Below are 24,411 nucleotides of genomic sequence, written 5' to 3' on the forward strand. Positions count from 1 at the left end.
AATTGACTGTGGAATGTTTAGTAGCGAGGAAATTTCACAACTGGATTTGTTGCACAATTGGCATCCTACCACGCTGGAATTCACTGAGCTCCTGAGAGCGACTCATTGCTTCACAATGTAGAAGCAGTCTGCATGCCTTGGTGCTTGGTTTTATAGACCTGTGGCCATGGAAGGGATTGGAACACCTGAATTCAATGATTTAGTTTGGTGAGTGAATACTTTTGGCAATACAGTGTATCACAGTATCTGTGAATAGGTAAACCATTCAAGCAACCCCAGCAGCATAACCATAAACTAATTCATAAGCACAACCTAATTATGCTCTATCCATACATTGCACAGCAAAACACAAAACTTTGCACAATGATCTTTTAAGCATACAGGGGATGATTGGCAGTCAAATATACTGCAGATTATGTCTGGATTGGCAGTGTCAGTTTTCAGTAGTGTGACTGCAAAGTTTCTCATCATATGTATTATTTTAAAAAAGGGGAGCTGTCTTAGAAGTGTTTGTTTCCATTGCAAGTAAGACCAGTGAATTGTTGTTTTCAAACCACTTTGTAAGTTCTGCTTTATTGTTCTGTGTGAGGAGACGCTTGCTAGACGAACTAAATGTTCTTAGAGTGTTGATAGATGGGGAGGTTGCACAAGGAGAGGATGTGATAGAAAATAAAGGGCCTCTAGCCAGCAGGCTGTGGGCCACAGCTTGGCTTGATGCTGCTGTTGCTGCAGCGGACTCACTTTGAGGGAGAGGAAGAGTAGGATACTAAAACACCTGCTGCTAGTAATACCAACTAGCAACTAGCTCTCTGTAAAACAAAGAATGGACAGCAGTGCTGAATTCAGATGGGATTTAGATTCAGGTCCAGTATCTGCGACTCACCCGGGAGTATTGATACATCGACTGTTCTGTGTAATTATTTTAGCAGTGAGACCAGATGACTTGTAACTTTTGCCTTTTATTAACTGTGGTTTGTTTATTTGTAGGGATGGGAAAACAGCTGTAGTCTTTTTTTATTGTGTGTAAATAAAATATGGATTCCTTTAGGGTTTTGCTCATGGAGTCGATGCATCGCGTAATTCACACTGAATCACACTCTGTAAAACAGTTCAGATGATGTGCTGCATACCTATAACCTGTTTGTCCTAGTCAAATACAAAGCCATAGTGACGAAAGGGGAACCCTGTCATTGTTACATCATTGTTATTGCATTACATGGGTGTGAGCCTAGCACACAGTGTCCCGCTGTATGCAGCACAAAAGCATTTGCTCGTGCATCAGTACATTGTCATCTTTTGACCAAACACATGCCGCTTAGATGCAGATGGAATCTGTAGCTCAGAGTGAGAGTCAAGAGTTTGCATGACTCATGCCTCATGCAGAATGCATCAATCATAGCAGAGTTAAGAACTGCAGTTCATGCTGGAGTTGTCTGTGTAGTAGAGTTTCTTTTAAGGTCAGGTTTTAGGCATTTAGATGCTCTTTTGATCTCAGGGTACAAACGCAGCAGGGAGTGTGGCAGCTTCAGGTGCTGCATCATAGTGTATTTATTGCATGAGAAGGTTTAAAAGAGGCTTGAAAATTTCTGTCCATTAACAACCATTAGCATCAGCATCAACATTAGATGGGCTTGGCTTTTATCTAGAGCAGGCGTCATAACGAATATCATGAATTATCAAGCAAAGGATGTGCAGATTAAATCAATATGCATAGTAATGGAGAAATTGACAATTTGGATGAAGGACTTTGAAAATTTGAGTTATATTTTGAGGAAGAGAAAAAAAAACAGTCATGTAGTTTGTAAAGATTTTCTCCATTGAGTGTGTCAGTATACCTCCAAAAATCTTAAAAACAAAACCAGAAACCAAAAAAATCAAACAGTGGTTATGTTTCACTGGTAGCTCATATGAAATATGTTACCCCCAGTGCTCACAATATTGAGCACTATATAAAAAGACAAATCTAATTTGTGTAAGCCTAAGTGTTATATAATTACATTTAGGAAAGTAAAGGAATGCATGAAACAAGGGGAAACGAGGCATGCCTTGCTTGCTGCTGAGTCAAATCTATGAATCCACAGGATGTCTACACATAAAAAGCTAATAAAAAGCCATTACCATGTAAAGCGTGCAACAGTTGTTTATTTTTCTCCTTGGTCTGAAGCATTTTCTTTGTATTTTTAGCCAGGTTGCCAAATACTAGTCAAAACAATCTATGTAGTCTGTGCCTTGGTAAGCACAATAAAAAAAAAAAAAGTAGCAATATTCAGTAATCTACATTTAAACTAAACATTGCTGTAGCTGTAGAATTGCTATGCCAATGACAAGTCCCGATAATAATTTTCTTTTTTTTTAATCACAATTTTTGCTCCAGCAACACTGTGTTCAGGTGTGGCTTGGCTTGAAATAATGGCTTTTTGAGGGCAGTGAATTCCTGATGTGTGAAAGTAGGATTAGTCAGCTTAGTCTGTCAGAAAGTGTCTTCTTTTGCTCTGCACTGGTTGTGAAATGATCATTATGTTGCCATAAATAACAACAATCTAAGTGTGGCCAGGGAGGCTTTTCATTGTGACTTCCACTGCACAGATAGTGTCCTGCTCTTATTTCAGGGGTGTGTGTGTGTGTGTGTGTGTGTGTGTGTGTGTGTGTGTGTGTGTGTGTGTGTGTGTGTGTGTGTGTGTGTGTGTGTGTGTGTGTGTGTGTGTGTGTGTGTGTGTGTGTGTGTGTGTGGTGGGGTTAAAGATCTGTGGTTTTCTGTTTAGAAATATCTTTTAAATATAAAATCTCCATTCTGGTTTAGTCACAGATTTTCAACTAATTACGGACGTTAAGTTTGTCAGAAGAGCACACTTAACGTGCAGCACAGTTTGAAATGACTAGGAAGATGTAATGAAGATGATTTACAAGAATCAGCGTGATCAAAGCCCAATCACATATTAGCTATAGATACTGAACTGATGACCCCCCCCCATAAAATCAGTGTGCAATTTTCTGGAAGATGATGACCCAGAACCCTTTAAACGGTAACTGTGATCGAGGTCGACTTGAATTAATCTGTCTCTAATTAATTGCACACCTTAAAAACGTATTTACCATATTCATTAGTCAAAAAGGCTGGTGCACCTGTGGAAAAAGCGAGGCATAGAATGAATATAATATATAGGATGATGTGTTTGCATTTGATTGCGGTGAAAAAACTTCTAAGTGCATCAGCTAATGCCTATAGTTGAGGCCAAACAGCTTCACTAATAGGCTAACGTCCTCTGGGTGATGGATGGGAAAGCCCTTGAGGACGCAGCTGCTGTTAGTGAGGATGGTGAGTTGAGATGTGAGACTGATGGCCAGAGACTTCCGTGAAATGAGCCTTTCAGAGTCTTGGTGTTGGAGGTCAGCGCTGATTAGTTATATGCTGAACTGATTAAAACCGTAATCAGCAGGGCTCAGCGTATGTCATTTGACAGTTCTAAGATTAACGGGCTACCATACTCTCTACTGTAAAGTTTTGAAAAAGGTGATACTGTTTTTGAAATGATCAACACAAAGTGGAATTCCAGTCTTATCTTGAGTTATGCACATTCCACTCATTTCCTGGCAGGATTTAGAAAAACAATGATGGTTGACCTCCTAAGGTGCTGTGGAGGGATCAGTTAAAGTATTGACTGCCCTTAAAATCGGTCAGTTCAGTTGTTGCCAAACAGAAGCCTTAAAACTGCCAATATCAATCTGAATATAGATTAAAGATAGAAAACAGTATCTGGCCTGGATACGGTTGTGTTAAGTTACTTTATGAGATGGGAGCAACAAAAAAATAGTACCAGTAATGACCATATAGCTCCAAAATACAACTCATAGAGGTGTTAATGATAATGTTATTTGTCTGAAAGATTTCCACTGTTTCAGCTTCTCAAACCTGAGGATTTGCTCCTTTTCAGTGTCATATTGATGTAGATCAGGGATCCTCAAATCCAGGCCTCGAGGTCCGGTGTCCTGCAGGTTTTAGATGTGTCCCTGATCCAACACACCTGAATCAAATGGCTGAATTACCTCCTCAGTATGCAGTCAAGGTCTCCAGAGTCCTGCTAATGACTTCTATATTTGACTCAGGTGTGTTGAAGCAGAGACACATCTAAAAGGTGCAGGACACCGGACCTCGAGGCCTGGATTTGAGGATCCCTGATGTAGATGGTAATAACTCAAAGCGAACACTTTAAAGGCATCATCTGTGAGTTATTGTGAAAACTAATCAGTTGTGCCCCCACTTATAACCAATTTAAATCAAACAAGATCAGCATCAAACGGAATGAGAAGAAAAACTGTAAAACACTTGAAACTATTTGATTTATACTTGTGCATGAACTTTGTGACTTTAAAAATTTGATTGGACAGATAATCATCACTCTCCCTAAATGCATCTACTCTGATAGAAGATTAAAGTAAGGAATAAGTGAGGGGGAAAAAAAATCCTAAATCCTATTTTTTTTTTTTTTTTTTTTTTTAGGTTTCAGTGCTCTAGTATAAGAATTATGGCAACACATAAACTAAACCAGTAATATTTACTTCATTTTACTTAACCAAAATAATGACTCTTGAGATTAAAAATCTCTTTTTCAAGATTATCCAGGCAAAGACAGGCAGCAGTAGAATCAAAAGTGGTTGCATATACTCATAACACCCTCACGAATGGATGCAGCAAAAATACCCAAAATAAATATACCAAATGTGCACGAGATAAAGGGTCTAAAACAAAAGCAAACCAAAATGTATGAACTTCAGTGCCAATAATGCCTAAATCTTGAGTTAAAGTCATTGTCTTAAGTTAAGCAAACAGTGGGAGTGATATTATGGCAAAAATATGCAGCCTGAAGTAACTGCTCCAGGTCATACTTGCTTACATCATCATAGTAACTCGTGCTGTGAACCTAACCTGCTCTGCAGGAGTTTGTGTTCAAGATACGAGCTCAACAGGTATGAAATTGCTGCCTACTGACCAATCAATTCTTTGGAAAATAGCGTCAGTATTCCTGGAAGACTGCTTGGACTTCTGTGTGTGGATAGTAGGACGGTCTGAAGTTTTTCAGTAGCATCTAAAATCTTTGTTTCTGTGAGCATGAGCAAGAAATCTAGATTCTTAGACTGAACTTTATTTCTTGATTTTTATTTTGTTTTTTTTTTTATTCATTCATGGTTTTGCTTTGTTTTAAACCATGCATGCATTCATACAGCCCTTTTAATACTAAATTACTGTACAGCACACACACTTAATACTCATACTGCTGATTTGTTTGCAGCAGCTCTGTTCTTTTCCATTTTTATTATGTGTTAAACCACTTCATATTTTTGCCCATAGTATAGTTTCATCTTCCTTTGTAAGCCACTCTGCTGCAAGTACACTTTTCATAATTGTGATTGGTCAGATGCTGCAGGGGAAACCCTTGGTTAACCTAGCAAGTTGATAATCACCTCCCTGTGTCCACTTATTCTGATGGCCAGTGTTAGGGTAAGTGATTCCAGATAGCACAAAGATTCCCGGGTATGATGAACTCGCTTTGCGGTCCAGGGCCCAGCTCCTTCATTTTGATTTTTGCAGCTGATTTCAGGAGTAGGGAGCTGCAACTTTGTATGCTAGTTTTCCATATTCAGTGCAAATTTTGGGGCAGACAGAAGGAATGAGTGTCACAACCGAAGACAATAACTTACCGCACTTTCTCAATGAATCTAAGTCAGTAAGTTTAAAAAAAAATAAAAAAATTAGAAACAACCCCCAAACCCCCCAGTAGTATTTAGCATTCTGTGTCACTGAGCGAGATAAGTAATTAAGGAAATGCTCAAATGGAAGGCGTGAACTGTTTGGTGCTTCTAATGTGTGAAACACAACAGCATTTCAGGAAAATAACCCCAGCAAATCAGAAAACATATTATTGGGGTTTTTTTGTTGTTGTGGTTTTGTTTTGTTTTTTTTTTGGGGGGGGGGGGGGGGGATCTTTTTTTTCTGTTGTGTTTTGCACCTGAGGACCACCATAAACCTGACATTTCTACATGAACTTCACTGTGGACTTACACCACACAAAAGCTGAACCATCACTCTATTTAATTTATAACCATGTCGAAATGTTTTTCCACTTCTGACGCCTCTGCTGGGAGTTTAAGCCATATCGTACCAGCAGGCCTGGAGGAGAGAGCTGATAAGAGTGTCCCTGTTGGTGTAGAAGATTTTTTTTTTTTTTTTTTTTTTTTTTCCTGGCCTGATTGTTTTGGCCTAAATGAGATTTTTGGGGGGAGACTCAGTTTCCTTATTTCTGTCCCCTAATTTCTGTGCTCCTCCCTTCTTCCGCTGTCCTCTTTAATGCTACTCCAACCCAGATAGTTTCACAACTAGTTCTAAGATGATTCCTGTCATGATCTCATTTACATTTTCTCATTTCCCCTCACTCTCACGCACAGCTGAAGAGCCACGTCGTAGCATGAATATTCATAAAAACTGCAATCTGTAGGTCAATGTTTGTGTCACGACTTTTCTTACTTGGCTTTTAGAATTACTTGATGCCTTTTCTTTTTCTTTATTGCATCCTTTTTATGAATATTTACTGCATTTGTCCAAAGTATGTGATTAGGGTATTACACCATTTGCTGCGGGAGACTGAGAGTAAACTTTGTTTTCCGCCAAACACAGCAGCTGATTTCACCGTGCTGTCTGTCATCTTTCATTAAAAGTGTGCCAATCACTGAAACCACCTGCTGTAATGCTTTGATTGGAACCAAGACCATCGCACGTTTTTCTGCTCATGGTTTGACCCCTTTGCTTTGATTCATTGTCCTCTTTGTAATCATGTGCCAGCACAGCTCAGCCTGTGTTGCTGTGAAAACATTTTTGTGTCACTGAAACGCTGAAGGAATTAGTTGTTCCTGGGCATAGATTTGACTGTAATCATTTTGCCAACTTCACAAGAAATAACAGGCTTTTCTTGGTTTGTTGTTGTTGTGTTATTTGTAAGATTTTGAAGTTGAGTTTTAAAGTAAAAACTTCTGATCTTCATTTCATGGAAACCACCACATTCTGGTTATTTGCAGGTCTGAAAAACATTGTTGTGAAGTGGTGGGCAGTCTGATGGTCTTATAGTGTGGACAGTTTTAATGTAATCTGCTATTACATAAATTGTACAGATGACATTTAATTACACTCACTGGCCACTTCATTGGGTAGCTTACCTGAGTATTGTTGCTGACCATGTCCATCTTTTTATGACCACAATGTAGCCATCTTCTGATGGCTGCTTCCAGCAGGATAATGTACCCTGTCACAAAGCTCAGATTATCTCAGACCGGTTTCTTGAACATGACATTTACTGTACTTAAGTGTCCCCCACAGTCACCAAAGCTCAATCCAATAGAGCACCTTTGGGTGATGGAATAGCAAATTCACATAATGGGTGTGCAGCTGAAAAAATCAGCAGCAAGTGTGTGATGCTATCATGTCAGTATGGACCAAAATCACTTAAGTTAGTTTGTAATCTTTAGTCTTTAGTAAATCCCTGCAATCATATGCACAACAAAACATACGGTCACAGGAGAGATGAAAGAATAAAAGTCTATTTATATAATCCATTATATGATCTTTTGGCCATATAACCCAGCCTTACTGTTACTGTAGATAAAATGTTTAACTTTATAGCTGTGTTTTAAATAATGTCATTTTACCATGTTGTCAAGCACACATAGTGCTGACAAGGGTCTGATTGTGACCTCTGGGATGTGAGCAGTTAAGTTGTAGAATAGATGATCACAAGGCCTCTTAACTGGTTAATGCAATTGTTCAAGCAGCTGTCACAGGCATTTCTTAGTCCGGTGAAAAGTGGGGCCATGCTGGAAGGCCATACAAAGCAAAACTAGTTCTACTGGTCTTAATGTCCACTCAAAAGAATAGAAAGAGAATGATGTCTTTCACTCATACCACAAGACAGTGCTTTGTTATCTTGTTACACTGCCCATCTAAGTCATCCATTTGAGTTCAGTACAGCACAACATTTGATGTGGGTATATATATATATATATATAATATAAAAACAGCCGGTATGTGCCCCCACATTATCACAAATATAGAGAAACCATTGTTTGGTAGTGCACCCAACAAACTGAAGCTAAACAGCTGTGATCAGTTGCATTTGATCCCAGCAGGTGATCTGATAAAGTAACATGTTTGGAGGAGTGTAGGGGCTTGTTTTTTATGTTTGTCCCAAACAATAGGGGAAGCCTTTGATCTATATTCAGACAATGCAAATCAGTCCAGGTGTTTAAGCTCAAAGAGCACATATCTGCAAAACAAATGGGAGATGTGACTCAGTACTGAATCAAGGTGTAGAAAAGTCTGAGTTATGTTTAAAGTGGGCCTTTTATGATTTTCCTTATTGGAATATGGAGATTGAAATCAGTATAATAGCCCCAATAATAATAATAATAATAATAGCCCCCCCCCTTTAATTTTAAATAGATTTATCATGAAAACAGGATAGAGCTCTCTATTATTAAGCTACTGGCCTCTGAAATATGCTGCAAGTTACTGGTCCAGCAGACTTAAAAGAAAAGAGGAGAGCATGGGAATCCATTCTGACAACAACGTCTCTTGTGTTACTGCTTATGCATTAAAAGGAATAGTCAAGATTTTTTTTTCTCCTCCAGATCTGCACGAAGAAAATGCCAGCGTCTTTGTGTAATACTACACATCCCTGCTGAGAGCTATGTAGGTGGTAGCACAAATGGCTCAATGAATGTTTTTTTTTTTTTTTCTTTCAGTTTGTCCTTCACAGGTAATTAGGTGGATTCTTATTGAAATAAAAACCACAAATGGTATATTATATGTAAAAGAATTGTTTATATTTTCAGCTTATTCCAGAACTTAAGCTTAGCTGGATGGTGTCCTTTCAAGCTCTTCTTAGCTGGAAAAAAAGCTCAAGTTCTTTCACTGTAACGTGCTGAGCTACAGTAGTACATTGTTGTAACACTTGTAGTATTTTGATGTGGAGGCTTAGAATGATCCAGTTGGAATAAATTCTCTTGCAGATCACTGAAGAGGAGGCTCCTCATGGGCCAGGTTTTTTACGTTTAATTTGACAGTTACCCTTCTATAACACCACTTATGATTTATCAGTGCTGATGTTTTTTTTTTTTTTTCCTTCTTCTTCTTTTGAAATCCTTATTCATTTTAGTGCAAGACAGCAACAATTTTTTGATAGTCTCTCTTAAAAGCAGTTCCTTTCAGAGGCTGTTATCTGTGAGTCCATCATCTTTATTAGGTCAAGCTTTTTAGTTTGCATACTTCTTTATTTGCAGTAAAAAGGCTGTATTTGAGAGGACACTGTGAAATGTGATTTTTCACACTAAGTCAGTGTTCAGCAGAGAGGCAGCTTTTTTTCAGATGTTAAACTGGATTTTTGACACCTTGTTAAAATATCAGTGGTTGATGCATACTTTAACTTTATCTTAAAGATCTACAAATAGAATGACATTCGGGCCGTTGTGGCCCTGCAGGTTCAAGTAAACAGACACTCTAAGCATTTTCTCCAGTTAACTTTAACTGGAGTGAAGCAGAAGTCCTGTGCAAAGCTACAACAACACACTAAAGTCGGGAAACAGGGGTGTGAAAAAATGTGGAAAATATTAACAGAGGAACGCCAAATGAAGAATTTTGTTGCACCACCGACTTATTGTGCCAGAACTTGGTCCAGTCTGACTGGTTGCCACTAGAACAAACATTATTGCATGAATACACATCCATTCTTCCTTTGATCCATTTGCGTTAACAATCAAGGGGTTGCATTACAGTATGCTCATTTATAAATCCACCAAATAACTTCTGCACTTACATTTAGCACTGTCATTGAAAAGTACATCACGGTATATTTTGCAGCAGCATTTATCCTCTCCAAACAGAATCTTTGCGCATTCCTACATTTACCTTTAACCGGGGAATCGTGCACTTTCCTCTGCTCTTTTTTGCTGGCACGATGGAGTAAGACTTTAACAGCTATTATTATTGTGGTTTTTAAGGGTGAAACTAGGGAGGTACTGCCAGTTTCTCAATAACTGAAACAAATGTTCTGAAACAATACAAAAAAAGCAGAGGAGGGCTGGAAACTAACCAATAAGAATTCTTAAAACTATGTTGCTTCACTTCATTAGTTACTAAGCCCCTCACTATGCTGTAGATAAAAGTCCTAAGTGTACAGTTGATGATTTTGTCATGTATGAAAGCTAACAGGATAAAGCATGCTTTACTCAGTAACAGAACCATAAGGCCTGCAACAGCCTCTCTGTGACTCCTTCCCTCCCTGCTGTTTCCTTCCTACCATGTACTGCTTTTACAGTTCATTTCAGTTTAGCCCAAAGCAACTTGAGTAATCTTGCAATGCTTGTGCAACAAAGAATGATCCAAATAACATCAAAGATGCTCTTTCATATGGCTATAACCAGTATGGTGACTTCATATGTTCCCGCTGGTTATCTTTCTTTTTATACATTAAGGCTTGCACATCCCTTCACCCACTTGGTCTCCTCCTCTCCACCTTCCATTATCTGTCACTCTTCTCCTCAGTGAAAAGTCTGTTCTGTTATTATCTCTACAGCCCTCCTTCAGTTTTAGCATGGAGAGCATTTAAGAAACAGGAAAAGAAATTCAGCACAGAGTAACTTGCCTATCTGTCTTGGCTCAGTGATGCCTGTGTTGTATTTATAAGTAGTTTAACTTTTTCCTTTTGGTTGTAGCTATGTGACTCTAAAGACAGAAATGTCCTGTATATGCTGTGCAGCATGTAAGATGATGCTGAGTGGGACATTAGATGAAAGACTTGTAAAATGAGACACAGTGAATTCTGAAACAAAGAAGCATGGTTTTCATCAGTGTCCTTTTCCCTGATGTTTTCTCTCTCCCTCCGGTTTTCCTACAGGGCAGTGATGCCTGGAATGGTGATGTTTCGGCGGCGCTGGTCAGTTGGCAGTGATGACCTGGTGCTGCCCGCCCTCTTCCTTTTTTTATTACACTGCATATGGTGAGCCAATGTTTCTTCTTTCTTTTTACCCCTCAGCCCTGAAGGGTGGTGGGGTAGTGTCAGCCCGCAAGATGGGCAGGTGTGCATCGGGCAGGTGGACAGTCAGCTTTGTGAACACAATAACTCAAGAATGAGGCGACCTCGGATTTTCAAATTGAGATTTTTCAGAGATGCACATATGGTATCAGACGAGTTTGAATCTCGGTGACCTTGACATCAGTGTCAAGGTCAAAGGTCAAATTTTTCTGAAACTCTTGTGAGTACGATAACTAAAGAAGTAGGTTTTTACTACTAGGATTTTAACATTTATACCATAGGCGCATTTACTAGGAGGGGTAGCACTGGGGTATTTTTTGCATATATTTTCAACACTTTATTTGTGGATCTCTGAAGAAAGTTTTGTGTGCGTGCGTGCGTGTGTGCGTGCGTGCGTGCGTGCGTGCGTGCGTGTGTGTGTGAATGACTGCTTCCTTACTCCTGTCTTTCAGGTTGGTGGTTCTGTCTGTGGTTTTGTTCGGCCTTCCGTATGGCTCAGCCCAGTCCTGTTCTGTAACACTGGTGGACCATGGCCGAGGGTACCTGGGCATCCTGGTCAGCTGCCTTATATGTGAAAGCGCCATCATGTGGTTGAGCATGAGGGGGAGCATTTTGTACACACAGCCCAGGGAAGCCGTGCAGTATGTCCTTTATATACGGCTCGGTAAGACATCATGAAAGAAGTATTTCTTTGAATAGGACTGCATCCTTATGTTAAGCAGGATTGAAAGTGGTACATTACTTTTAGCTCCAAGTTCAAATTTGAACAGTTTTTACATGAACTGATTGGTCACGATTCTCCTCACACCCGCTCCCTCTTCTTCTCTCTCCAGCTATTCTCTTGGTTGAGCTTGTATATGCTGTTGTGGGCATTGCCTGGCTTGTCCAGTATTACCAGCCGTGCTCTGATGTCACTGCCAAAAACTTGGCTTTGGGTGAGTGAAAGAGGATATAAAACAGAATGAGAGTTTTAAGTTAAAAGGGGTTTTGTTTGAATGATATTTTAATACTCTCTGCAGGAATTGTTGTATGCAACTGGCTAGTGATATTCAGCGTTTGCATTACCCTCATGTGTACTTTTGATCCTACGGGTCGGACTTTTGTCAAACTGAAAGCAACCCGTCGGCGTCAGCGCAACCTCACTACTTACACACTCAGGTATCAGCAGGCTCCTGGGGTCTCTGTTTGTCTTTATTAAATCTTGACACTCAAGTCAGATGAGATCTTACCTGCTTTCGTTTTTTGACACAAATTAATTTATGAGAGAAATTGTTGTTGTTGTTGTTTAGGGGTTTTTTTTTTTCCTTGATTAGACACAGGCTAGAGGAAGGCCAAGCCAGCAGCTGGAGCAGGAGACTAAAGTTCTTCATGTGCTGCACAAGAGCCCAAGATACACAATCAGTAAGTCACAACATACACTTAGCATTTTTTCCCCAAGTTTAAAGACATAAAGGAATAAAATGCAAAATATGTGAAGTATTGCTTGTGTATAATGTTCAGTAAACCAGCCAATAGAATAAGCCCTGACAGAATTAATCTTGACTGTGGCATATAGCTGCTTTGCTCAGCTGCTTACCAGTGACGTTAAGCTTTTAATATGAAATAAGAATGCATAATAAATTCATTCCAGGCTGAATCAAATAACAAGCTGTCATCAAAACATTAATCTCATATGCAGTTAGGGATTTTTTTTTTTCCTGATTGTGATCCCTGCACAACTGAAATAATGAAATTTAAAAATAGATTGCAATCTATGAACAGATTTAAAGATATGGTTCCTCAGAAGGCAGGTACAACTCCAGTGGATAGGTGACAATGTGACTGATGCTAAGCATATGGTTATGGTGTTGTACACTATATTTCCATAAGTATTCACTCACCCATCCAAATCATTGAATTCGGGTGTTCTAATCACTTCCATGGCCACAGGTGTATAAACCAAGCACCTAGGCAGGCATACTGCTTCTGTGAAAGAATGGGTTACTCTCAGCACCACATAGTGCACACAGGTTGCCAACTTTCTGCATAGTCAATCACTTCAGACCTCCAATCTTCATGTGGCCTTCAGATTAGCCCAAAAACAGTGTGTAGAGAGCTTTATGGAATGGGTTTCCATGAGCAGCTGCATCCAAGCCTTACATCACCAAGCAAAATGCAAAGCGTCAGATGCAGTGGTGTAAAGAATGGTCGAAAATTCCCATAAACACACTCCTAAAACTTGTGGAAAGCCTCCCCACAAGAGTTGAAGCTGTTATAGCTTCAAAGGGTGGGCCAACATCGTATTAAACCCTATGGATTGAGACTAGGGTGTCACTCAAGTTCATATGTGTGTGAAGGCAGATGAGCGAATCATTTTGGTAACATAGTGTATATTGGCAGTCATCACTTGGTAAAAGGTATTGCTGATTAAGTTGAGAAGCCATTATTTCACTACTGAGCTAAATCTGTGTAACTTGGTCATGAAATAACAAATTTGCATTTGGAACGAACAGGAACATCTGTCCAAACCCTGCTTTTTCTGTAATCTACAAAGGTCCAGGTCATGGTGACAGCAGGCTAGGCTACGTAGTCCAGACATCCCTCTCCTCATGTACCCAGACATGCTTTTTATCAGTACGTTTTGAGACAGGATCAAATATTACATTTTCATCCCAGACACTAATTTTTGGTCCCTACACATAGTCATAGTCTGATCCCAGCATTAAACACTTTAAATATGGCATGACGATAATGTGTGGACTTCTGTAGTTCATTCTCCTTTTGTTGCTAGACTCTACCACCATGTTCTGACATATGCTGCTTTCCTCAGGATGCGTATTCAGAGGTGGCCAGCCTTTTTGCAGAGTTCTTCAGAGACCTGGACATTGTGCCTAGTGATATCATTGCTGGTTTGGTACTGCTCCGCCAGAGACAGAGATCCAAGAGATCTGCTATCCTGGACCAGGTATTTCTGCCTATTATAATATGCAAAAATCTGTAGTTTAAAATGTTTATAAACTCATGTTAATAATGTTTTTGTTATTTCTCTTCCAAAGGCCAACAATGACATTTTAGCCTTCTTATCAGGAATACCTGTCACTCGTAACACTAGATATCTGGACCTTAAGAACTCGGTGAGTTTCTTCCGTATGATGCACTTGCAAATGGTTGGCTTCTGTTTTTATTCCCATTCCAAACTCCATGGGCTGTTGACTCTTATGAAAGTTAAAAGGTTTAGGAGGTAGGTTTGAAGAAATACCTGATCATTTAATATGCATTTTAACTTGTTCTTGAAAGCTCTTCTGAGTCATATTCACCCGTGAAAGATTTTTTCTTAATGCACATTTATTGCACATGTTGCACAAAGAGAGGGCAATTATAATAAAGGTTTCACTAGATGCCATTACTTTTCTCAAGGTATCTCAGAAATGACAGTTGGAGAAATTGTGGAAAATCCATGAAAAATTTAGCCAATGTCCCTTAGATATTGGCTAAAAAACAACAGTTTTGTTTATATTTCAGTGTACATGGGGGGGGGGAACGGTGTTGTATTATATTCAACAATTAGTCTCATGAGATACAACAGAAATTTTTCTGCAGTGTGAATAGTATACTTGTCTAACTGTTAGTGTGTGTGCTTGCAAACGCACCACACCAACAGCAAACACACAGTAAACACAGTATGTGTTCAACTGAAATAATATTTGAAGATCTCAATGATGTCTCAAGTTCTGATGCAGGCGTGTGTGTTTGTTTGTCCATCTGTCTGCCTTTTCCTCTCTCAGGCTGAGATGAACATGTACAAGGATGTGTGCTATTATATGCTCTTTGCCCTGGCTGCTTATGGTTGGCCAATGTACCTGATGAGGAAGCCTGCCTGTGGGCTGTGCCGCCTCGCCAGCTCCTGCCCGTAAGCACTCAAACATACACCCGCACAGTTTTGATCCATTTGGTTTCTGTGTCTCTTGAGCCTCTCCAGTGCAGATCAGATTTCACATGCGTCAACACTTGCCAAGTGGTAATCCACTGAGACAATACCACTCTAGTTAGACCCACTCACTGGCACAAGCAATGTAGAATTAATCACATACTCATATCCAGATTGCCTGCACAGGGATACTAATTATATCCCTGTAATCTTACCTACTTACTGTATTTCTCGTGTCTCTTTCACCTACTATTTACAAAAAACCCACCATTGATTTGTTCTTTGTCTTTGTTTGACATCCTGTTTTCTTCTCGGCTTCCTCTTTCTCCCCAGCTGTACATCTGTGTCTGGATCTCGGCTGTCTCAGTCCGTGACAGTGGAGGAAGACAACTGTTGCGGCTGTAATGTCTTGGCCATACGCAGGCACTTCCTGGATAATGACCTTAAGCAGGTCCACATTGTGTACACTTCGTGCCACGATGCTGTAAGTAGTTCAACTAACGGCCAACAAATGGTCAGATGTGTTTGAGCTTTATTTCCAAAATTTACAACAAAAAAAAGGGTGGTAGATATTGTGAAGCAGTTGAACAGCTTTGGGTAAATATTTTAGTATCTTCCCTTTTCTCCACAAGAGTCCCAGAGCCCTGTATACAATGTCCCACAAGACTGATGTAGGCAATCAAAAATGAGGCTCTATCTAGAAATTGTTTAGTGGCTTCATTTTGTAGTTTTGGCCATAATTTTTATCTGTTTCATGCATTTGACACTTTGTGCAGCAGTTTAGTTGCTGAGATATGGGGCAACACTGAGAGTTGTGTCAACATCCTCTGCAGTAAGTCTTGTGTCTTCATGGTGTTGGACTCTGTGAAGTGTCACAGATTTTGTTAGACTGTCATGCGTACAATATTAAGGTGCAACTGTTAAGGGGAAGTGTGCCATTAATGTGCTCAGTACGGCATTTTTTTCAACATATGAAGCAACCCTACTTCATAATATGCTTCATGTATTTGCCATACATTGTTTTAGTTCATTATGTGTATGGAGAATATACCTTCCATCCATTTTATTCAGCTTATCCGATTTAGGGTCAGGGTGCGCGGGCTGGAGCCTATCCCAGCTGTCATAGGGCGAGATGTGGAGTGTACCTTGGACAGGTCGCCAATCTGTCACAGATCTAACGCAGAGAGAGACAAACCACTCTTGCTGACATTCACACCTACAGCCAATTTAGAATCATCAGTTAACCTAACCCCATGCATGTCCGTGGACTGTGGGAGGAAATCAGAGTACCTGGAGAGAACCATGCAAATACGAGGAGAAAATGCAAATTCCACACAAAAATCTCCAGACTAAATTCAAACACAGAACCTTCTCCTTGCGTGCTATACATCACACCATCATCACACCAAACACTTAAAATAATAAATCAAAAACAGATTTAAAATAGGTTTTCAAGTCAAATACATGACAGGAAATGTTTCGCTTTTCCAGGCAGCAGCACTGTTTTAGTGCTTACTGTACTAGTGGAGTTTTAAAAGTTCAATAATTACTCTCCAGTTAGGCATCATTCCCCCATCACTCTACTTTAAATGCATCTCTTGCTATACAGTTTAATAGTTGTTAAATTAGTTTCCTAATGACAGTGACAATTCCTTTTCATCATAATTATGTTTGTTTGAATTCCTGCAGTTCTCAAACTTGCAGTTGAGCTACAACATGTCAGTGATTTGCAATGCAGAGTGCACCTGGGTGCAGCTCACCTGCACTGACTTTCCATCTATAAATTCCTTTTATGAGCGCGCACTGTGCCAAGTAGAATGGTTTGGTGACAGTGACTGTTCTGTGGTTGCTGGGCTCCAAGTGAAATAATGATGCAGAACTCTTAGCGCTTCCCTCATTTTCTCCACTCACATGTTCCTCTCACTTTCTAACCAGTTTTTACTGTGCTTCAATCGGCATCTTTCACACAGGTTTACGAGACTCCATTTTTTGTGGCAGTGGATCACGCCAAAAAGAAGGTTGTCATCAGTATCAGAGGAACTCTTTCACCAAAGGTGATTTTTTTTTTTTTTTTTTTTTTTTTTTTTTTTTTTTTGCCTTTTAGTTTCTATGAGAATCTTTCTTTAATGCGCTCAAAATATTATTTGACCCTGCTCACTTCAGTTCCTCACAACACCAACACCTCCAAAGCAGGTGAAGTTCTCATGGTTTAGTGTTCTCAAACTCCTACACCTTTTCACACATAGAGCAGAAACAGGACCGTCCACCTTCAGAGATAAATGTCCTATCTGCTTTTTTTTTAACATAAGCATTTGTGAAAATTCCTGCACTGTGTTAATACTGAATTAAACCATCCCAGTTAGCCAAGCCAGTTTATCAGTGTAACAAACCAGAGTGCATGCAGAGTGGAACATTACAAAAAAACACTACCAAGATTAACGAGACACTTGCAGTATTTATGAACATGTAGAATCCCTGGTGATTACTGCAGCATTATTTTCATAGACTGTATAAAATATGGATGAAGCTACAATGATGTTACCCATTAATTTTTGAAGCCTCGACATGAGGGTTTTCACCGACACCATCTTGGTGTTTTGAAACCAGATGTGGCGAGAGAGGGACGGATCTGACTGTGAAACCATGCATTGACTGGCTAATGATGAGCTCATGGGCTAGCATCCTCTGGATAATTGTCTTTCTGAAGCATATTATGACCAAGAGTTACACAATGACCAAATAGAAGGGACTGCAACCATAATCTCAATAGAAAAGTGTTTCCAGAGGTCAAGTTAGGCACTTTGCATTTGTTTCATTTTTTTCAGACCTGGAAGCTATGTCTGTCTTGTATACTGTTCATCATTATTTTGAGCCAAGCAAACCCTGCAGTGTAGTATTTCAGCAAAAATCAAGAATGCCCCATTTATCATTTAAAAATGATAATGAGCACTATTTTTTGTTAATTAATACACTGGTCAGTGTGCCTTTGCAACAGGATAAGTGATACACCAGCGTAATGTTACCAGCATGTTTGAAAAGTGGTTCAAGTCAAGTAACAGATTGGCAATCATGACTTTTTAAATATAAAGTTAAAGTGAGTCAGATATATTTAATCTACATGATCTTACAGTCTTATTGCTGTTGGTGTATCCATGTAGAGCTATATAAAATAATAATCAAATTAATAATAAAAAAAAATCAAATTTACAGAGGGGGCTGTAATGCCCCTTTTTTTTTTTTATTTAATTTCCATGCCTTTTCTGTGCACCTATTATTAATGTTCTTTTAACAATCCTGGCCTCCACTTGCGTGTTCTGCTTTGTGCTGACTTTGTAAAATGTTACTTTGCCTTTTGTATATCAGGATGCCCTGACTGATCTGACAGGGGACTCTGAGCGTTTGCCTGTGGAGGAGCAGCAAGGGACCTGGCTTGGCCACAAGGTCAGAGATTAAACAACTCACCTATGAGTCTCTCGAGATTTTTCCTCTCTTTTTTTTTTTTTTTTTTTTTTTTTTTTTTTTTTTTTTTTTTTTTTTTTTTTTAGCCTGTCATGTCTGGTAGATCTTGCAAGCAGAACTGTGATCTGAATGCGTTGTTGTGCCAAACATATTTGCTATTTCAAGATGAGCTCTATAGGTTCTCAATAGGCTCTTCTTGTTGTTGTTTTAACCCTTTATTTTATTTATCTGAGTTATTTTTCCACATACTATGTAACAGCCAGAGCTGACAGGCTGAAGAAGAGGAAAATAAAGAGAAGAAAAAGGGAGAGAGAAAGGGAGCAAAAAAAAAAAGGGGAAAGAGCACAAGTCTATTAATCAGATACTTCATCACTTTAACATATAAAAAAAAATACTATCAATACTTGCAAAAATAAATTTGTGTGTGAAAAACAAAACTAACAAAGCATGTTACGCACACCAACAATTTTGTTGAGTTGTGATTGAGTGGGCGTTTGTGTCTGTGTCATGTTTGTGTCTGTGTCATGGAACGTACTTACCAATGAGGGCAAAACGCTGCAGCTCCACCCATCAGAAGCCAGAGGCAGGTACGGAAAGCCCCCAGAACCCCAGGCCACCAGCAGCCCACCAAGGGCCAGGAAGACCCCCGGCCACTCAGTCCAAAGACAACCGCACACCTACCCCAGCAGACGGGAGAGGGTGGTCTCAGACGGAGCCCCCCCAGTCGAGGAGCGAGGGCTCCAGGGAACCCAAGGCGATGAGAAGCCAGCCCCCCCCCAGCGGCCAGCCCCCTGCACTGGCCGGCGGCAGGGCTCCCGGGCCCACGGCACCCAAGGACCGCCCGACCCTCCACAGAGCCCCCCCCCACGCCGAAGAAGCCAACGCAGCCCCGCACCGCACCCCCAAGGGGGGCAGGCCAGTACCCACGCCAGAACACCCAGCCCCACCCAGGAACCCCGAGGCACCCCCATCCCAGGGGGGTAGGGGGGAGGAGGCAACCAGCAAGGAGCGGCCAGGAGGCAAGGCACAAGGCCCAGACCCAGGTCCAGCCATACATACAAACACACCCAGACACCCGTGTACACATTTATACACAGATACTCATACATGCCCATACATACTTACCCACACACAGATATGCCATACATACACATTCACTCACCCACCCATACTCACGGAGACGGTGACAAATACACAAAGACACACATTCATCCATAGCTACCCACCCTCTGAAGGCGGGGCAAGTGGAAACCACCCCAGGGCCAACAGCGACCCCAGGACGCCACCAGCCCGGTCCCCAAGGAACCACCCGACCCCTACCCCGGGCGAGACGCAAGAAATCGGGGTGTAAGATGGCCCATCCACCCCTCCTCCTCCCCAACTTGTAGGTCTATGTGTTAATGTTTGTGAGTGAATGAGGTGTATAGGGTGCAGTTAAAATTGAGGGGACAGTTATGCCACAAGCGCCAACTGTTGGTCGTCAGCGCTTGCCCACACTGCCCCCCCAAAACCCTCCATGTCTAAAGTGCAAATAAAATTTGGAGACAGACAGTGACGAGGATCCGAGTGGGGCCACCTCAGCGGCCCATCTCATCAACCTCTGAGTAACATGCCTGCCCCAAAGGTCCTATGTGTATCAGGGTGTAAGTGTGTATGTGTTGTGAGTTATAATGACTAAAGTGCAATTAAAACGGAGAGGCAAGTGGTGGTGCAGCTCTCCACGTGGCCTCTCCATCCTACATCTGTGAGTGATGTGTATTCTGTGTGTGTGTGTGTGTGTGTTTGTGTATGGGGAGGGGGAGGGGGGGGGGGGGCATATGACCAGGAAAAATCCTGGAAGAAGAGAGCCAGCTGGCCGCTGGCTCAATAGGCACCCCGACCTCCCACACCCCAGCACAGGGCAGGGGGAGGTGAGCCCGGGGCCGCGGTGACAGCATCCCGGAGCACTGCAGCACCCGAGGTTGGCGCCCTCGCCCCCACCGCAGAGGGCGGCCCGCTCCTCCTAGATGCCCATTCACTCAACAATAGACACAAACAGGCGACAGGACATACTGGCCTGGGCATGGAAATGCAGTGCCCAGTCCCCCCCAACCACCCCACCGCGGCCCCATCCCCCACCCCACCCCCCCGCAATGCAGGCACCCCAGGGCCCCAAAAGCGTAGACCGGACATCCCGACGTCAGGCCAACCCACCCCACCCGGCGGCGCGGCCGGGACAGCAGAGGCCCCCCCCGCGCCAGGGGGGGCCCACCGGGAGCCGGCGCGGCCCCAGTGCCGGGGCCCCAGACCCCAGCCCCCAAGCCATACAGGGAAGACCAGCCAACCGACCGAGGGCCGGCACCACCCCCCCAAGCACCCCGCCCACACCCCAGGACTGAAGGCAGCACCATCCAAGCCCCCACCACCATCAACCAGGACAGGCACACAGACATCACCAGAAGGTCGCCCCAGGACCCCAGCCCCAGGAGGCTACCAGCTACCCAGGCCCCCGGAGTCCCCCCCCACCCCCCCACAAAGCACATCAGGAGCAGAGCCCGCAGCCCACCACCCCCACTAAGTAATGGAGCTGAGCAGTGGGAACCAAAGAGAGTCAAATTCCTCCAATTTGTTTTTAGAAGAAGCAGACATTCTCTCTAAACTAACATGATCTACTAATAAATTTCTGTACTGAGTAATACATAGTTTATTTTTTGTCTTCCAGTTCATGAGGATCATCTTCTTAGCGATGCACAAGGCAGTAAGAACTATGTGTGATATATTTAACTCCATAATTAATTCACTGACATCACCTAAGATGCATAGTCTGGGGGAAGTTGGGATATGACAGCTAAACCATGTGGATAGATCTTCACAAATCCTCTGCCAAAATCTCTGAACTGGTACACAAGACCACAGAGCGTGTAGATGATTATCCTCTGAATTGCTTGTACAGTGGGTGCATATGTTTGAGTGTGTAAGGCCCATTTGGAACATCCTTTGTCCAGTGTAGTATGTTCTATGGAGAATCTTATATTGTACAAGTTGTATTTGGGGTCTTTTAGTCATTTTGAAGATATTTAAACATATTTCTGTCCATAAATTTTGATCCAGGTTGACAGAAAGATCACGCTCCCATTTTGTAATTGGGAGGGAAACTGAATCATCAGTTTTTATTAATAATTTATATAATTTTGATAACAATTTTGGGGTACAGAGGTTAAGAAATTCTGTTACCCAAGTAGGCATTTCTAGATTCAATTGATTAAGGTTAAATCTTCCCTGTAGGACGGACTTAACTTGTTGATATTCCAGAAATCTACCGTTGTCAATTCTATATTTTGATATAAGTTCTTGGAACGTGATAAAATTTCCATCTTGGATAATATGTTCTAAGTTATTTATACCCTTATCACGCCATAACGGAAAATTCAGCATTTTCTTTTTCTGACAAATATCTGGATTGTTCCAAATGGGTGTTAGTTTACAGGGGATGAGTGAAGACTTAGTTATTTTTAAAAATTCCCACCAGGCTGTCAGAGAGGTATTTATACTAAGGACTTTATAGCAGTTATGATGTTTAATACTGGAACTAATGAAAGGTAAATCTGAGATTTTTATTTTTCCACAAAACGCCTGTTCTAGATCCAGCCATGGGTTGTCTAATGAGTTGGATTTGATCCACTTTGAAATATACTGCAATCTACTGCTTAAGAAATAGTAATAAAAGTTTGGTAATTCTAGACCTCCACTGTGTTTTGGCTTTTGTAAAGTTTTTAAGCTTATTCTTGACGGTTTGTTTTTCCATAAAAATTTTGAGATGTTTGAATCTAGTGACTTGAACCAAGGAATAGAAGGTTTATTAGGGATCAATGAAAATAGATAATTAATTTTTGGTAAAACCATCATTTTAATGGCAGCAACTCTCCCCATAAGTGATATAGGTAAACTGTTCCAACGTGTGAGATCATCCTCTATTGTTTTTAATAAGGGGATATGATTTAATCGTACCAAGTCTGAGAGCCTGGCGGAAAAATTTATGCCTAAATATCTAATATTTCCTGACTTTAGTGGGGTCCTAGAGGTTCTCTGGAAATTACAATTCAGAGGCAAAACTGTTGATTTACTCCAATTGATAGAGTAATCAGATATAGATGAGAACTTATCTATCAGTGTGATAGTCTTCAAAAGAGAGCCTTGTGAATTCCCAAGGAAAAGTAATACATCATCAGCATAAAGGCTAAGTTTATGGTCCATATTTTCAGTTTGAATCCCTTTAATATTTGCATTTTGACGGATTGCTGCTGCTAGCGGCTCAATGAAAATTACAAAAAGAGAGGGAGAGAGTGGGCAGCCCTGCCTAGTGCCCCTCTGCAGACTGAAACTTTGTGAAATGAGATCATTTGTCCTAACTCGCGCATTCGGAGAGCTGTGTAGTGTTCTGATCCAGTTTATAAAGGATGAACCGAATCCAAATTTTTGCAGAACTGCTAGTAAGAATTTCCAATTTACCCGATCAAATGCTTTCTCTGCATCTAAAGACACGATTGTCGTCTCTAATTTGTTAATAGAACAATAGTCTATTATATTTATCAGTCGACGTGTATTATTGGCTGAGTGCCGACCCTTGATAAAGCCTGTTTGATCTGGATGTACAATAAATGGAGTAATACTTTCTAATCTTTTGGCAAGGGCTTTGCAAATTATTTTAAGATCTACATTAATGAGAGAGATTGGCCTGTAGCTGGATGGGAGTGTGGGGTCTTTGCCTGGTTTAAGAAGCAGGCTAATGTTAGCAGAGTTTAAGGTTGGAGATAAGATGTGGTCATTCTGAATCTGAGTTACCATTCTGAAAAAAATGGGAGCTAGCTCAGACCAAAATTCTTTATAAAACTCGGCTGGAAAACCATCTGGGCCTGGGGCTTTATTATTTGGGAGATGCTGTAGGGCTTCACTAAGTTCAGACAATGAAAGAGGTAAATCCAGAGCTGCAGCCTTTCCTCTCTTAATTTTCCTGTGTTTTCCATGGTGCACTTTCAACAAGTAACACATATCTAATGCTCCAAAGGTCATTTAAGTTGTTAATAATAGAATAATTGCTGTGGGTTTTAATGAGCGAGCAATGACACAGACTTCCTGTCCATATTTCTTTCTCGCTCATCATCCTCCCTCCATTAAATCCCACTCTCTTTTCTCCCAGGGAATGGTCTACTCAGCAGAATACATTAAGAAGAAACTGGAACAGGAAATGATCTTGTCTCAAGCTTTTGGAAGAGACTTGGTACATGACTCAGTATACTGTGTTAAGTATGGCAGGCTGATTAAGGATCCTTTTACGAGAATTTGTGCTGTGAATTTGTATTGGCATCACTGTAGTACTTTATTGAAGGCCACACTAGCTGCGTAACATTACCGTAATATTAACTGTAGAGTATGCAACAATTTATAAGACAAACAGCAGTAGAGGCAGTTTCTTTAAGTGTCTATCTTCACTGTGGTAACAAGTGTGCTCTTATGAATGTAACGACTATGGCTGTCTCACACAGAACAAGGGTACCATGCACTATGGGCTGGTGATAGTCGGGCATTCTCTCGGTGCAGGCACTGCTGCTATTCTCTCCTTCCTGCTGAGACCTCAGTACCCTACACTTCACTGCTACTCTTACTCTCCACCTGGTGGCCTTCTCAGGTGAGTGAGTCTGCGTATATTCATATGATTTCCAAAATCCTGTAAGAGAGTATCAGTCTTTCACTGAATGCATTACAAAGGAAGTTATTTGTTTGACACATAAATCCCATGTTTATGTTAACAAATCTGTGACATGTTAAGGTTAAAGTTGGTTGTTTCATACCGGCCTACTGTTTACTTTGGGCCTCGTTTATAAAACAGCCTGTGACCAGGTTTGATCTTAAGTATGACTTAGCAGGCAAACATGTATAAGTAATTTGCAGCCAGCTATATATAGTCCTCCCAATAATACGTGTTGCCTGGCA

General features: G+C 41.0%; 1 protein-coding gene across 2 annotated transcripts in view; it reads left to right on the forward strand.

Moving 5' to 3' along the window:
- The window catches only part of dagla (diacylglycerol lipase, alpha), a 44,920-nt gene that overhangs the window by 7,146 nt on the left and 13,363 nt on the right, over positions 1 to 24,411 (forward strand). For both annotated transcript variants that reach the window (XM_030723812.1, XM_030723822.1), the window contains exons 2-14: positions 10,938 to 11,039; positions 11,528 to 11,739; positions 11,909 to 12,010; positions 12,095 to 12,233; positions 12,389 to 12,476; positions 13,885 to 14,019; positions 14,111 to 14,188; positions 14,840 to 14,964; positions 15,316 to 15,466; positions 16,953 to 17,036; positions 18,346 to 18,423; positions 23,618 to 23,698; positions 23,964 to 24,106. In XM_030723812.1, coding sequence (XP_030579672.1) covers positions 10,945 to 11,039; positions 11,528 to 11,739; positions 11,909 to 12,010; positions 12,095 to 12,233; positions 12,389 to 12,476; positions 13,885 to 14,019; positions 14,111 to 14,188; positions 14,840 to 14,964; positions 15,316 to 15,466; positions 16,953 to 17,036; positions 18,346 to 18,423; positions 23,618 to 23,698; positions 23,964 to 24,106 — 1,511 coding nt within the window. In that variant the 5' untranslated portion in view covers positions 10,938 to 10,944. The remainder of the gene's footprint in view (positions 1 to 10,937; positions 11,040 to 11,527; positions 11,740 to 11,908; positions 12,011 to 12,094; positions 12,234 to 12,388; positions 12,477 to 13,884; positions 14,020 to 14,110; positions 14,189 to 14,839; positions 14,965 to 15,315; positions 15,467 to 16,952; positions 17,037 to 18,345; positions 18,424 to 23,617; positions 23,699 to 23,963; positions 24,107 to 24,411) is intronic.

This window comes from Archocentrus centrarchus, chromosome 3, assembly GCF_007364275.1.
Source record: "Archocentrus centrarchus isolate MPI-CPG fArcCen1 chromosome 3, fArcCen1, whole genome shotgun sequence".
NCBI classification, from domain to species: Eukaryota; Metazoa; Chordata; class Actinopteri; order Cichliformes; family Cichlidae; genus Archocentrus; species Archocentrus centrarchus.